This window comes from Tripterygium wilfordii, chromosome 21, assembly GCF_013401445.1.
Source record: "Tripterygium wilfordii isolate XIE 37 chromosome 21, ASM1340144v1, whole genome shotgun sequence".
NCBI classification, from domain to species: Eukaryota; Viridiplantae; Streptophyta; class Magnoliopsida; order Celastrales; family Celastraceae; genus Tripterygium; species Tripterygium wilfordii.
Window position 1 is genome coordinate 1495960 of NC_052252.1, and position 13399 is coordinate 1509358.

Sequence of the window (13399 nt, forward strand, 5' to 3'; positions counted from 1 at the left end):
TTCCAGTAGTGCCTCTGCAAGTGCACTAAAGAAGATGACTGGGGGGAATTAACACTCAATGCTTGGGTTATTTGAGGCCACCTTCTCAAATGCAATCCACAGATATTGGAGAACTAGAGAACAAGTGAATGTCAAACTGATGATAAGCTACAAACATGACCTTCTTAATGCAACTGACACTAACTCAGGTGCTTAATTACTTTAGCTCATGAATGAATGTTGTGTGGCTTAGTCCTTCCCCGATTGAATAAACTGCTTCGCCAGTGTAAAATCTGTCGACATGTTTGTATATGAAGTTACTGGGTTTGACTCAATTTATCATATCGTCAACTAGAACTGGACGCACGGATCTACCGTCTTTAAGGACATATCGGATCTTCAAACCTCAAAATATAACTTTAGTTGTTCTTCACTATCAAAAAATTATTATTATTATTCAAGAGAAAAAAAAAAAAGGTAGAAAATGACCATATTTAAAATCTAAATAAATAATATGAAAAGAAAATTCAATTATTTTATTATTTCTTTCTTAGGGCATAATAGACATCTCACACGGACCCTAAAGGGCCTGAACCAACATAGGCTCATTGACGATCATTGCTCGAACTCCGCCCCCAGTCATTAGTCTCTCCACCACTGGAATAAAAACCAAAGAATGAATCGGATACTCGTTGGTTCTGTGCCAATGATCGCACAAAGGGTTCAGTGATCACAAGATTGTCGGAGCTAAAGGTCGGCAGAAACACCAATAAGGTTCGCCCTACCTTAGGGCACTTGGATAAGGTAAAATTCGAATCCGGTAAGAGGTTGTATTGACGATTGAAGGATGTGGCAGAGAGACATTGGATGGCTAAAGTTTGTCACTGGATTTTGCTCTGAATCATTGCTTGTTGTCATTCTTTAGTTGTGGGTATATTCAATATTGAATTAAAACTTCAAATTTTGGTTCTTTTTTTAATGTTGGCAATAACTTGGCCTTTTGATGTGGTGCCGATAAAATTTTTCATTTGAATATCCATAAGCACTGAACAACAACAGGCTTCATCAATCCATAGTAGCTTATTAATTATTTTTTACAGTAGTTTCTCCTTCCTATCCATGATCATGAATTCACTATGAAGCATTTTATTTTGAGATTGAATATGATTTCTCATTTTCCACAATCCCATACTTCCAAATGTGTTGAATTTCTTGTCCAAGTTCAGCAAACATCAAATTTTATCCTAATGAAAGTTCTGTTATCGGGAACTATGGATGCCAAGAATTATGAATGTCTAAATACGCAGAGTAATCTTTTGACTTATTTGTATCGAGTATTTCTTTGAGTGTAGGTCAGTCCTTTTACTTCTATTGTTTGTAAGAAAGTGTTTCCTGCTTATCTTTTGTGCATCAGGCTGAGAATGACATAGGCACAAATGTCGATAGGAGATCAGACTTGAACAGCTGCCCATCTGATTCACAAAATGTTGAAGTAAAAGATTCTGCCTCAAAAATTATGTCGACTAGTGGGAAACCAATTTCAGATTTGACAGTTTTTAAGTATTGCCTTGGAGGATTGAATGAGAGGGCCCTGCTGCTGAGAGAGATGGCCACCTCTGCTTCTGATAGAGAACTTCTAGAATTTGCGCATCAGGTTGCCCTTTACTCAGGGTGTTCCCACCACAGGTAATTTTTTTGGACATAATCATTTCACTAATTATATTGTCACTGGGTTATATTTAGGATTTTAATGATCTCTTCTAGTAGCATAAGGCCTTATTCTTGTTTAGGAAGGAGACTTTATTTTTTTTGGCAAATGGCATTCTTATTTTTGAAACTTAATTCATTGGAACAGTAAAGTGGTGGATTTCTTTTCTTTTCTTTTTTTTTTTATGTAGGTCCAAAGTCATAATGTTACAAATGGTTGTCTTTCTCTTACTTATATTTTTTTCTAATCCCTAGATTGTAGGAAGCAAGGCAAGCTATTTACGCATGGAACACAAACATACCAAATAGACCCTAAAGATTCCATTTTCCTTGAGTAATGTTTATATTTTTGTTCAGGCATCAAATAAGAATGGCTAGGAATTTGATCGCTGAAGGAACAAAAGTTTGGAGTTCAATTGCACGAAACAATCACCTTGTTCATTGGGAAAGTGTGATGTATGAGATTGAAGAGCCATTCATCAACATTGCTCGCAGCAGTACTAGATCTCTGAACAAACAGGTTTTCCATTAACTCGTTCACATAGTTTTCAGCAGGGTTACTCTCTGAATGTACGAATTCTAGGCAGTTTTGGCAATGTTCAATTTGATGTTTTTGGCACATATATCTCCATTAGCTGATTAGAACACTAGCTGAAAATGACTACACCTTATTATGATATCTAGAGAAAACTTTTTATTAGTGAGGGTCTCAATTTTAAGTAGGTTTGATTTGATTGAGTTAAATTTTATCCTTTTGGTGCATATTTTCGCCCTTTAATACAAGTTGAACATGAGAATCTTTGATGTGAATGTTGACCTTATGTAATCATCAACAATTTATTTTATAAGGGGATCAAGTTTGGGCATGTTAGTTTAGTGTTTAATCTGATGTCTTTGCCCTTTGGGGCGCTCCCCTGCTTTAAAATGCCATCTGAGCCAAACAACTTCACCACATTGTAATTATTTCCAACATGCAGCAACTTCATCTTTTAGTATGCAAGGAATAATATGATTTATGAATTGCCAACGTTTCCCTTTTTAAGTTTGTACCACCACATGTTTCTTCCTCTTTGACAAGTGTTGCAACACTATAGTCTAGAATATTCTAGTGGTCTGATAAATTTCCCTGTGCTTCCTGTTGTCTTCTTTTTTCTTTTTATGTATTTCCTTATTTATCACATTAGTTTAAATAGAGGCAATAAAATGCGTCGAGTAAGGAAATGTGTTTTTTGTGCCTGTCTGCGCATGCCAAAATTGGACTCTTCATTGGGCGACTGATTGTGTGTATGATTGTGCCTTCACATGACACCACTGAAAAGTTATTGATTCAGGACTTTGAGCTATTAAGAAGACTTGCTGGATGCCAAGAGTATATGGCCCAAGAAAATTTTGAGAAGATGTGGTGTTGGTTGTACCCTGTTGCTTTGACACTTTCAAAGGACTCGATAAATGCTTTGTGGAATTCTGGGTCACCTAAGTGGATAGAAGGATTTATTACTAAGGAAGAAGCAGAGTTTTCACTTCAAGGTCCTAGTGGCCTGCAAGAACCAGGGACATTTGTGTTACGGTTTCCTACTTCAAGGAGCTGGCCCCATCCTGATTCTGGCACTTTAATTGTGACTTACGTTGGTAGTGATTGCATTATTCACCACAGACTGCTCACACTTGATTCTTTATACAGGTGTGTACTTTACAAGTCTTAACATGCTTGCAACACAGGTAACTGAAAAAAAAATGCGCCCTAGCACACACAAACTCAAATGGGAGCTCAATAGGCACAATAATGTTCAATATGGTATCAAAATATTTTGTTAGCGAGTACATGTAAAAGTTTGATATTACTTTTTGTATGGAAAATAAATTTATTAGAGGGGTACCAAGAAGGTGCAAACCCAGGATATTACAGTTGACATTGATTTTTAATCTTTGGTTTAAGTGTATTTTTTCAGACATGTGATTAGACTTGGTCATTGCTGTATTGGTTGTCTGTACTCTATAATGCTCACGAAAATATATTCTATAGAGCACAAGGCATTTTAAATGCACACTTGAACAACTTCATGAGTATACTTTTGAGCTTTAGACCACTGGTGAAACCATTGAAGGTTATCTATAATTGTTCAAGGCTAAGTGCTAGAGTGTGAGCTATCTAATTGAATTGGTCAACTGTATTAGAGACGACTGAGAATGTATTGATACAACTTCAATGTTCACCTGTAAAGTTACATCTCGACTTTATTTACCAGTTTGATTAAATAGAGGGTTATCAATTTCTCTTTTTCTAGTTCCGGTGAAGAAGAGATGAATGCAAAATCCCTGCAAGACATGCTATTGGCAGAGCCCGAGCTTTCTCGTTTGGCAAGGCAAGATATATCGTGGTCATTTTCGTTTTTATGGTTAATCCTTTACTTGTATACTAAGGCATTATATAGTGCCTTTTCTCTTATGCTAAAGGCTCAATATGTACTCATCAATGTCATTTTCTTTGCTTTGCAGGATCATCAGAAGTCACTGATCTTGCCTGAGAGAACACATTTGTATTACATCTGCTTTTGAATTACAGTGGGTTTACAATTATGAGTTTGTGTAATATAGACAGATTCCTCCTCTACTTTCTTACTGTTTCCAATTTAAAGGTTTTAGGGGTTAGGATAGTTGTTATCTGTTCTTCTTGTTTAGGACTAGCTTTTATAATGTGTATATGAAAGGCAGGATTTTTTTTTCTCCATCCACTATATTTTCTTTGCAAAGGCAAGGTTTTTTGTCCATCCATCATAGATTAAAGGGGCAATATTATGTAATTTGAATGCCATGAGTGCATCCTTTGTTGGTCACCTTCTCTACTCAAAGTCATTGTGTCATTAGTTTCTAGTTTTTGCAATTTGTTGCCGATACTCATCCAGATTCGTATCCTCCATTGGTTAAGTGTAAACCACCGATGTAGCTTATAGCTCAACCAAGAGTATAATTTTAAGGACAAAATTGTGCGTCTTAGGTCCAAAGTGGACAATACATTTATTCGATTTGTTTGGATTGGATTTATACAATACTCTCGCGAGTATTCGATTTATAACATGAAATCAAAACGAAAACTCGATTTTAGAACACCTCTACCCCGGTCCATTTGTCGGACCTCGAATAATCGACCTCACAAGGACATGAGAGTGTTAAGACTTGTAATACCTATTCAAGTTGGTTGGATTGTTTTGATGCACTATCCGATTTATAACCATAATCATTGATATAATCTTTTCCTCAAGCCCGTAGGCAATGTCCTTAACCCTACATACAAGTTTCATTGGATAAGATGGATTAGATACTGATAGTATATTATGTGAATTAATGGTATTTTACCCTAATTGTTTCCATAACATACTTGTCAATCGCCCCAATGCGACCATATAGGCCCAGGATGGGTCTTCTGGTCAGACGGGTCGTCCACAAAATCTGGGGCTCTTTCTTTGACGTCTATTCTGCTCGTCCGGTTGATCTTCTGGCCATTAATGGCGCATGCAGTAGAAGTCAAGCTGCAGGTCCCGAAGTTTAAATCACCGACGTTCAGTCCGTTTATCGGTTGGGTTCACACAATTTACTTCGGGCCCTGCGGTGGTCCGAATAGGGTTTGGTGTCGAGTTGTACTTGGCTCGATTCCTGATTCTTCTTCTCAGGCTCTCTTCAATGTTTCCATGGAGGAAGAGGAGTCGCCCGATCCCTCTCGCGTACTTCTGGCTCCGCTGGGTAGCTGACAAAGGTTCGTTTTTGGCTGATCTTCGGATTAATCTCTTATGTCTTCTCTGCTAGCTTGTGGTAATTATTTATTAATTGCTTTATTGCTTTCAATCTCTTTTCGTAGCGGGTTTGATTTCTTATGGGTGTCATGCCGTGAAATTTTGATACTCTGTCTCTTTTTGGAAGCTCAGCCTAGCGTTCTATCTGGCTATTAGCTTTTCTTGTTTCTAGGTTTTTACTCCCTTGATTAATTTGGTTTGGCTTGTATATTCGTCCTTTACTGATATACCAGTTGTGTACACTGGTATCAAGAAAAAACAAACGCATATGGAACAACAGCTAACACATAGAAAAATACGTTGTTGAACGAGAAATCCAAAAACAAATCACAATAGAAAGCGTGTTTAGTTTATGAGATTTATCTTATGGGCTATATTCAATACATAATTAGAGCATTATAATGGTGTTTATGAAAATGTAGTGTTCACAGTAGCGAAAGACTTGGACTCTGTTAAAAACTCTCATATTGAATTTTAACACATGTTTAAACTGAATAAACTGACAGCTAGCTCCATAAACTTGGAAGAACTAAGAAGGAACGTGAATCCAAACTTCCCAACATGTGATTAATATGCCTAGACGTATATACATGTCTATATGTGCCTTGGCTGTCTAAATAACTAAATCGATTATACGCAGGACATTCGTGTGGGATGTCAAAACCATAATTCAATCCTTTGACTGATATATATTTGCTCTTTTGTCATCACTTTTGTTCATCGATTGGCAATATGTCCTTCAAAATCCAACCTTTCAAGGTTTTCTTTGTTTTTGCCTTTTGGTTTCATTGTTCATCTTCATTTGAGTTGCATCCTTTGATTGCAAACTCAACTTCTGTGGCCATATCGGAAGATTTTCAGGTAATAAACAGAAGAGTTTTGGGTAGTTGTGTACACAGGGACAACAAATTGTTTATAATCAAAATTACCTCAAATCCTCACTTGCCTGATGAAACAACCATTGAAGTAAAAGTTACTGCTCCACGCGATTATATATCTGACAAGGATTGGGTTGCTATGGTATCTCCTTCTAATTCTAAGTAAGGACTCTATTTTTTTCTTAAATTGTGTGTCCCACTTTTCATACATCAGTTGTTTAGTTAAGCTGTTTTCTTTCAACGTCATTAATTATCAAGGCCACTCGTTTATAGATCTAGCTAGGTCCATGTGGTTTATATCCTCGCCTTTTTAATTTGCTTAATTTTGATTTAGTCTTCTTGTGCGTATATGCAGTAATAAGCTTTGTCCTCATTGGAAGCATATGTATGAACAAACGGGTGATAAGGATGACCACCCTCTAACATGCCACTATCCTGTTAAGGTACTCAACTACTCCTTGTTGGAAAGAAAGGGCGAGAGAGTAGTCTCACACAACTCACACACATACACAAGAGAAGGGAAGATTCAGGGGTTGCTGGAAAATTAGAGTTTGTTCAACTCATTAAAGTTCTTTCTTCTTCACTTTTCTTTTTATTTTGGGGCCTAGAAACTGAACCAGACTGGCCAGTGGGACTGATTAGATCACCAACAAACTCCTTTTCCTATCCAATTTGTAAAATGACCGTCCAATTCATTTTTCATATATTTTCTTTACTAAAACAGACAACTATATTATATTTTCCGTATTATAATTTATAAAATTAAAAACATAGCCAACAAGTATTTTAAGTTTTTAACCCCCCTAGAGTTTGCATGAGAGGAAAATACCCCCTCAACTTTCAAAACCAAAAACTAAATCCCTAACGTCTTGTGAAACAAACACCCTCTTCCATCAACTCTCGATGACGAATATAACCTTGTGAGTCCACGTGACTATTTAAAACATAGTTAACAAGGTTAATTAAACACTTGATTGTCTTTTCTTTCTTCTTCACTGTAAAATGTCATGAATCTTGAAGCAAAGACAGACCCTGTTGTGCCATTCTTGCAAATCGTGATAACGGCAATTGAACAGCTTGCTAGTTTGATCTTGGTAATTGAACATCTTTCTGGTTATCTCTCGATTTTATCGAGCAATCCTTGAACCCCCATTTTTTCTTGATCAAAAAATCCAAACATTTTTTCTTGAAGCAAAAATCCGAATATTTTTTATTGTAAAAAGATTTATTAAGGCACAATGGGGGTGCAACCCGAGAATATTTCAAAGAACTTATATTCTCAAGTACATAAGAAGAAGAAAAATAGCACCAAGATTAAAGGCAGCTAAACCACTTCTCCAAAAAAGTATCATTAGAGGCTTCCCTGGCATCAAAGACTGTTGTTCCTCTCTAACCATATCATACAAAGAAAAGCATTCTACATCACCATTAAGTGCTTTGCATGGTACATAGAGTGCTTTTGCCTTTTGGGAAAAAAAAAAGCTACAGATTTTAGAGAGAGAATTCAAAATATTATCATTTTGATTTTGACTATTAAGATGAAGGTTTAAGCTAGTTCCATTGAAGGTAATGACAAGAGTTGATGGAGGGGGATGTTCGCTTCATAGCAAAACTTTAGGGTTTTAGTTTTTGGAAATGAAAGTTGAGGCAACATTTTGCCTTTGATGCAAAGTTCAGTACTTCAGTGGGTGAATTTCAATTGGGCCTTAAAACACTGCTTGGGGCTTCTTTGGCCCACCTTTAGTGTGTTCCCTTGTGAGTTTGTAAAACTACACGTCTGCACCATCCTAGGGGTTATCTACACATACCTCTTCATTTTCTAGCCTCATTTTCCTAGATACCTTAACAAAACTCTAGTTATTTTTTTTTCCCGGTTCTGCTAGGTATCCCAAAGTTATCCCAAATTGATGTGGCATGCTGCAATGAATGATTTGTTTTAAATGCAAGGGGCCCACACAAATCCACTCATTGCATGCTACATCAAGTTGGGATGAATTTGGGATACCAAAAGTTGGGATACTTATCATTTTCCTTTTTTTATGAGCACTGTCTGGTTAATTAATGGATACACTCTAGTTAATGGACTCTTTACTCAAATACATGAAGTCATGAACTTACAAGTCATCACACTCATTCACTAATAAATGCTTATGTCCAAGATTCCAAATACATTATATAACTAGCTGTAAGACCCTGCTTTGCGCATGTAATTGTATGTATTATATATATTGTAGCGTTTTCGCGCATGTGATACATTAATCTTTATAATACGTGAATCTGGTCAATGAATTCTATTGTGTATTCATGATACATGAGAATATAAGAATTAAAATATATATTTTTCAAATAACAGATGACACTTGTCAGATACATTAATCTTTATGATATATGAATTTTGTCGATGAATTTGATTTTTATTTATTTATTTATGATACATGTATGAAAATGTGTAAACAAATTTATGGTTGTTAAAATTGTATGATTCGCAATTTCATTCGTTTCGACTTTGAGGTGAAACGATGAATCGGAGCTTGAATCGTGAAGTTTGATGAATCAATTGATTTGTGATTTGATTCGAACGATTCATACCGATTCAAATGGCCATGGAAGACGAAGGAAGTCATCGTTTTGATTAAAAATTTTATTTTCCCCGAAAAAATAAAAATAAAACCCTTCTCTCAGTCCACTGCTCATGAAAGACTCTTACTCTGTCCACGAAAAAACCCTTGACAAAAAAAAAAAGCACTTTTGTTTATGAATGATAAGGTAAGATAATAATACCCCACTTCGATAGCTCTGTCAATAATGGATACTAGGTGAAACAATAGTTGATTCTCTATTGTTGTTTATTTATTTTTATTTTAAATACCTCTTTATGATATTGGAGGTTCACCATGGTTTGGTTCATACTCATCGTATTCAACATTCATTGCGAAGGACCGTTTTATCATATCATATCAAGACAAGTAACATGAAATTCATGTTCGATTGTTAATTTGTTATAAATATATTTTTTAGCACCATAGATATATTTTATATGAATATGCATATATTTTACAATTTACTATTAAAATTTAAGTGAATCTTATGATTCATGATTTGATAGAATTCATGATTCAAAATTTTGATCAATTGATTCATACGATTCGATTTAACAACCTTTTATTTATTAATTTTATATCAATCTTGGTTACTGTGATATATTAAACTTAGTGATACATTAATTTTTGTGAATTGTGATATGAATTTGGTCAATGAATTCAGCTTTATATAAGAATTAAATATTTATTTTTTAGATAACAAATGACGCGTGTCAAATATGTAGAGTGTTCATGCATTTGTGGCATCATAAAAAACTCACATTGGACACTCTAAGCTTTCATGTTACATTATAATATTGATGATTGATTGTCAATGAATTTGATTTTTTTTTATTTATGATACATTTATGAAAATATGTAAACCAATAACATTTATTAGTTGATATTTATCATGATTAATTTGTTACATTAACATTAGTGATACATTAATATTTATGATACATGAATTCGGTTTTATATTCACGATACATGAGTACATAAGAATTAAATGTTTATTTTTTTCCAAATAACAAATTACATGAATGAAATATGTAGAGAGTGTTCATGCTTATTTGACCTCGTAGAAAACTCACATCACACTCTCTAAGCTTCCATGTTATTGATGATTGATTGATTTATGAATATATAAGAATTAAATATTTGTTTTCAAATAACAAATGACACATGTCAAATATGGAGAGAGTGTTCATGCTTATATCAAATATGGTATCATAGGAAACTCACATCGCACTTTCTAAGCTTCCATGTTAGGTTATAGTATTGTATTACATTGTGTACTCTTCCAAACTCTATTTGTATGATTGTATTATAATTGGTTGAACGCTTGCAGTCACAGCCTGTGAAGAATGATCGAGACTATCTCACTTGCGGTGATAAGGAATGCTACAAATACCAGAAAAACATATGTCTGTATGAAACTTGCAGTGCTACATTAAAATTCCATGTGGTCAACATCAGAACATCGATTGCATTCGTTTTATTTGGTGGTGGGTTCAGTAAACCCTGCTTTTTGGCCAAGTCTCAAACTGTCAGATTTGTTAATCCAAAGAAGCCCTTGTATGGGCATGTCTCTAGCGTAGGTTCCAGGGGAACAAAGGTAAGCAACACTAGCTAGCTCACAAAGCCTTAATTTGCTGATGATCAAACTATAGAGGCAGTGATATTCATATTGATCTTAAGGCTCAATTGATCTTGATTATATGTTGTACACACTTTAGCTCATATGAAGTACGAATGGGTGCAGATGAGAGTAACCTGGGTCAGTGGAGACTTTTTACCACAAGAAGTGCAATATGAAGGTGCGGACCCAAAGAAAGAAATACTTTTACCTACTCAATTCACACGACGAGATATGTGCGGTGAGTTGATCTATATGTTTTGACATTATAACTCTTAATTTGAGGGGTTGACCTTTTGTTTTTTTTCCCTCTATACTTGCATTAATTATTGATATCACTTAAAATACATAATTGATATGATTGTATCAATATATATAGGTACGACACAAGAGACTCCTGCTAAGGACTTTGGGTGGCATGACCCAGGATATATTCATTCTGTTGTGCTAAAAGGGCTTAAGCCTTCAGAAGATGTCCGCTTCAGATATGGAAGGTACGTGCTTATACACCAAGTGATCAGGATTTAGTGCTAACTAAGGAGTTGAGGAAGTACTAATATAATATTGACCTTATATATTCACTTGCATACCAAATTAATTAATACAAATAACTCAGTAATCATGCTGGTTGGAGTGAATATGTCACGATGAGGCCACCACCTGCGGCAGGTTCAGATGTACTCAGATTCCTTGCTTTTGGTGATATGGGAAAGGGGCGACATGATAATTCTATTGAGCACTTCAATCAGGTAAAATAATGCATCTCTTACTTGGAAATTGGTTGACAGAGAACTGTGTTCCTAGTATTTCAAAAATTTCGATGCAGGAACTTGAGATTGGGAGCCTAATTAGTTATTGTAAGGATCACTTGAAAAGATATCATGTCGTGCATTTTTCTTTAAGGAACTACTAACAATTTTATATTGAGTTGACAACATCATAGCTTAACAATCGTTATTTAATTACCTTATTTATGCACTAACTATGTCAGTAATTTTTGGCATGAATAGCCGGGATCCATCTCAGTTGTTGAGGCGATGAAACAAGAAATAGACCATGGTAAGGTAGATTCCATCTTCCACGTTGGAGGCTTAAGCTATGCCACAGGCTTTTTAGTTGAATGGGACTACTTTCTTCACCAGATAAATCCGTTGGCCTCTCGAGTACCTTACATGACAGCTATCGGAGATTCTGAAAGGTACAGATTTCGTACATTGCCAATCTAAGACAAAACAAATATTGCATATTCACAAAATTTCGCTTAGGTTTTTTGCGATTCAAGGAAAAGAGAACACCAAAAAAAAAAAACACTAATGTTTAGTTTCTATTATTTTTAAAGTCCATGAGAAAATGAGAATGAAATATGTTCTTGCAAGAATATAGGGATTTTCCAGGCTCAGGGTCTCTTTATGTGACTCCTGAATCGGGTGGCGAGTGTGGAGTTCCTTATCAAAAATACTTTCAAATGCCAGCCACAACACGAAGTAAACCGTGGTATTTTACAAAACAAGCGGGTGTTCACTTGGCAGTTATTTCTACTGAACATGATTGCAAAGTAAAATCTGCACAGGTTCCCTTTTGTGATCTTTATCAAGATTAAATTCCACACACACACACACATATACGTACATATACAGGATCTCATATTTTTAACATATTTGGGTGTTTGATAGTATCGATGGTTGAAAAGAAACATGGCTAAAGTTAATCGAAAAACAACGCCATGGCTAATAGTTATTGGGTAAGTAATAATGAAAGATCTCATGTGTATGTGTGTGACATTTTCTGGTCAAAGATGATAAATTAAGGATCATTCATTGCTAATTGTTTACAAAATCGCAGGCACAGAACCATGTACAGTAGTACAAAGGGTGGCGCTAATGTTAACAAAAACTTTGTCTCAGCTGTTGAGCCACTACTGCGGAAATACAAGGTATACGTTTATAGTATCTATATTGAGAATCAAATTAAATAATTGTAAGCTATGTTAATATGTAAAGTCTATGAATACATGAACTAGGTTGATCTGGCCATTTGGGCACATGTACGTAATTATGAGAGGACCTGCAATGTTTATGAAAGTCAATGCGTTGCCCTGCCTAAGAAAGTTGAAGATGAAGGGGAAACGTACGATGCCAGCAATTACACTGCTCCAGTTCATGTAGTCGTTGGAACTGGTGGCGCCACTTTGGACCAGTTTTCTGATGATGTAAGCAAGATATGCATAAATTTGTTTTAGTAGGTGAAATTTTAAGCTTTTTCGGTCTAATTCGTGACTGCAGGACGCTCCTAGTTGGAGCTTGGCTAGGATTTCTAAATTTGGATACCTAAAAGTTCATGTAACAAAACAAGTGTTGCAAGCAGAGGTTAGTCACTTAGCACAGAGCTTTAAGCCATGCACAATAGTTGATCTCATCTTTGACTACTACAAAAACATTGTTTCTACTACAAGAATTCTTACCCAATTTTGTGTTCTTGCAGTTTGTAGTTCCATCAACGAGTGAGGCAGAGGATAAATTCCGGCTCGTAAAATAACTTGAAAGTACTATTGTCAATTTTGCTAAACTTCTAGATGTATGCTTCTATTTTGCACTGGTATGCATGTTTTGTACTGATAAATCTGAATTGTTACTGTCATACTCATTGCTTAGAATTTAAAATGAACGTGGTTTTGCATCAGAATATATTCAAGGACGTCTAGCTTTGATGTGGTAGTTTGATAAGGAAAATGTGTGGAAGAAATGTGTAGTATGAGTGTACGACGAGAATGTTGCAACAATGATTAATGAAATTGTCAAGAATAATATATTATGTCTACAAAACTGTAGT

The 13399-nt window shown here is 35.4% G+C and overlaps 2 protein-coding genes across 12 annotated transcripts; both read left to right on the forward strand.

The window, feature by feature from the left end:
- The first annotated feature begins 576 nt into the window (after positions 1 to 576).
- On the forward strand, positions 577 to 4431 carry LOC119989278 (SH2 domain-containing protein B-like). Of its 5 annotated transcripts, none has more exons than XM_038834704.1 (6): positions 577 to 906; positions 1394 to 1665; positions 2044 to 2206; positions 3006 to 3367; positions 3972 to 4049; positions 4183 to 4431. In XM_038834704.1, exons 2-6 carry the CDS (start codon positions 1496 to 1498, stop codon positions 4199 to 4201), a joined length of 792 nt encoding a protein of 263 aa, XP_038690632.1. In that variant the 5' UTR covers positions 577 to 906; positions 1394 to 1495; the 3' UTR covers positions 4202 to 4431. The 5 variants fall into 5 exon arrangements, with proteins under 5 accessions (XP_038690632.1, XP_038690631.1, XP_038690633.1 ...); XM_038834703.1 differs by having other exon boundaries at positions 577 to 783; XM_038834705.1 differs by having other exon boundaries at positions 577 to 753.
- A 601-nt stretch (positions 4432 to 5032) lies between these two features.
- Positions 5033 to 13299, forward strand: LOC119989276 (probable inactive purple acid phosphatase 27). Of its 7 annotated transcripts, none has more exons than XM_038834697.1 (14): positions 5033 to 5493; positions 6328 to 6514; positions 6708 to 6795; positions 10283 to 10549; positions 10697 to 10811; positions 10950 to 11064; positions 11187 to 11319; positions 11581 to 11768; positions 11954 to 12140; positions 12244 to 12311; positions 12413 to 12503; positions 12591 to 12779; positions 12853 to 12936; positions 13052 to 13299. In XM_038834697.1, exons 1-14 carry the CDS (start codon positions 5472 to 5474, stop codon positions 13103 to 13105), a joined length of 1788 nt encoding a protein of 595 aa, XP_038690625.1. In that variant the 5' UTR covers positions 5033 to 5471; the 3' UTR covers positions 13106 to 13299. The 7 variants fall into 7 exon arrangements, with proteins under 7 accessions (XP_038690625.1, XP_038690624.1, XP_038690626.1 ...); XM_038834696.1 differs by having other exon boundaries at positions 5033 to 5437; XM_038834698.1 differs by having other exon boundaries at positions 5035 to 5437; positions 6336 to 6514.
- The last annotated feature ends 100 nt before the right edge of the window (positions 13300 to 13399 follow it).

Coding starts and splice junctions, on each gene's coding strand:
- LOC119989278 (XM_038834704.1), top strand. CDS start 1,496: ATGTCGACTAGTGGGAAACCAATTTCAGATTTGACAGTTTTTAAGTAT. Junction 1,666..2,043: donor TCAGGGTGTTCCCACCACAG/GTAATTTTTTTG, acceptor ATTTTTGTTCAG/GCATCAAATAAGAATGGCTA. Junction 2,207..3,005: donor CTAGATCTCTGAACAAACAG/GTTTTCCATTAA, acceptor ACCACTGAAAAG/TTATTGATTCAGGACTTTGA.
- LOC119989276 (XM_038834696.1), top strand. CDS start 5,365: ATGTTTCCATGGAGGAAGAGGAGTCGCCCGATCCCTCTCGCGTACTTC. Junction 12,504..12,590: donor CACTACTGCGGAAATACAAG/GTATACGTTTAT, acceptor TACATGAACTAG/GTTGATCTGGCCATTTGGGC. Junction 12,780..12,852: donor TGGACCAGTTTTCTGATGAT/GTAAGCAAGATA, acceptor TCGTGACTGCAG/GACGCTCCTAGTTGGAGCTT.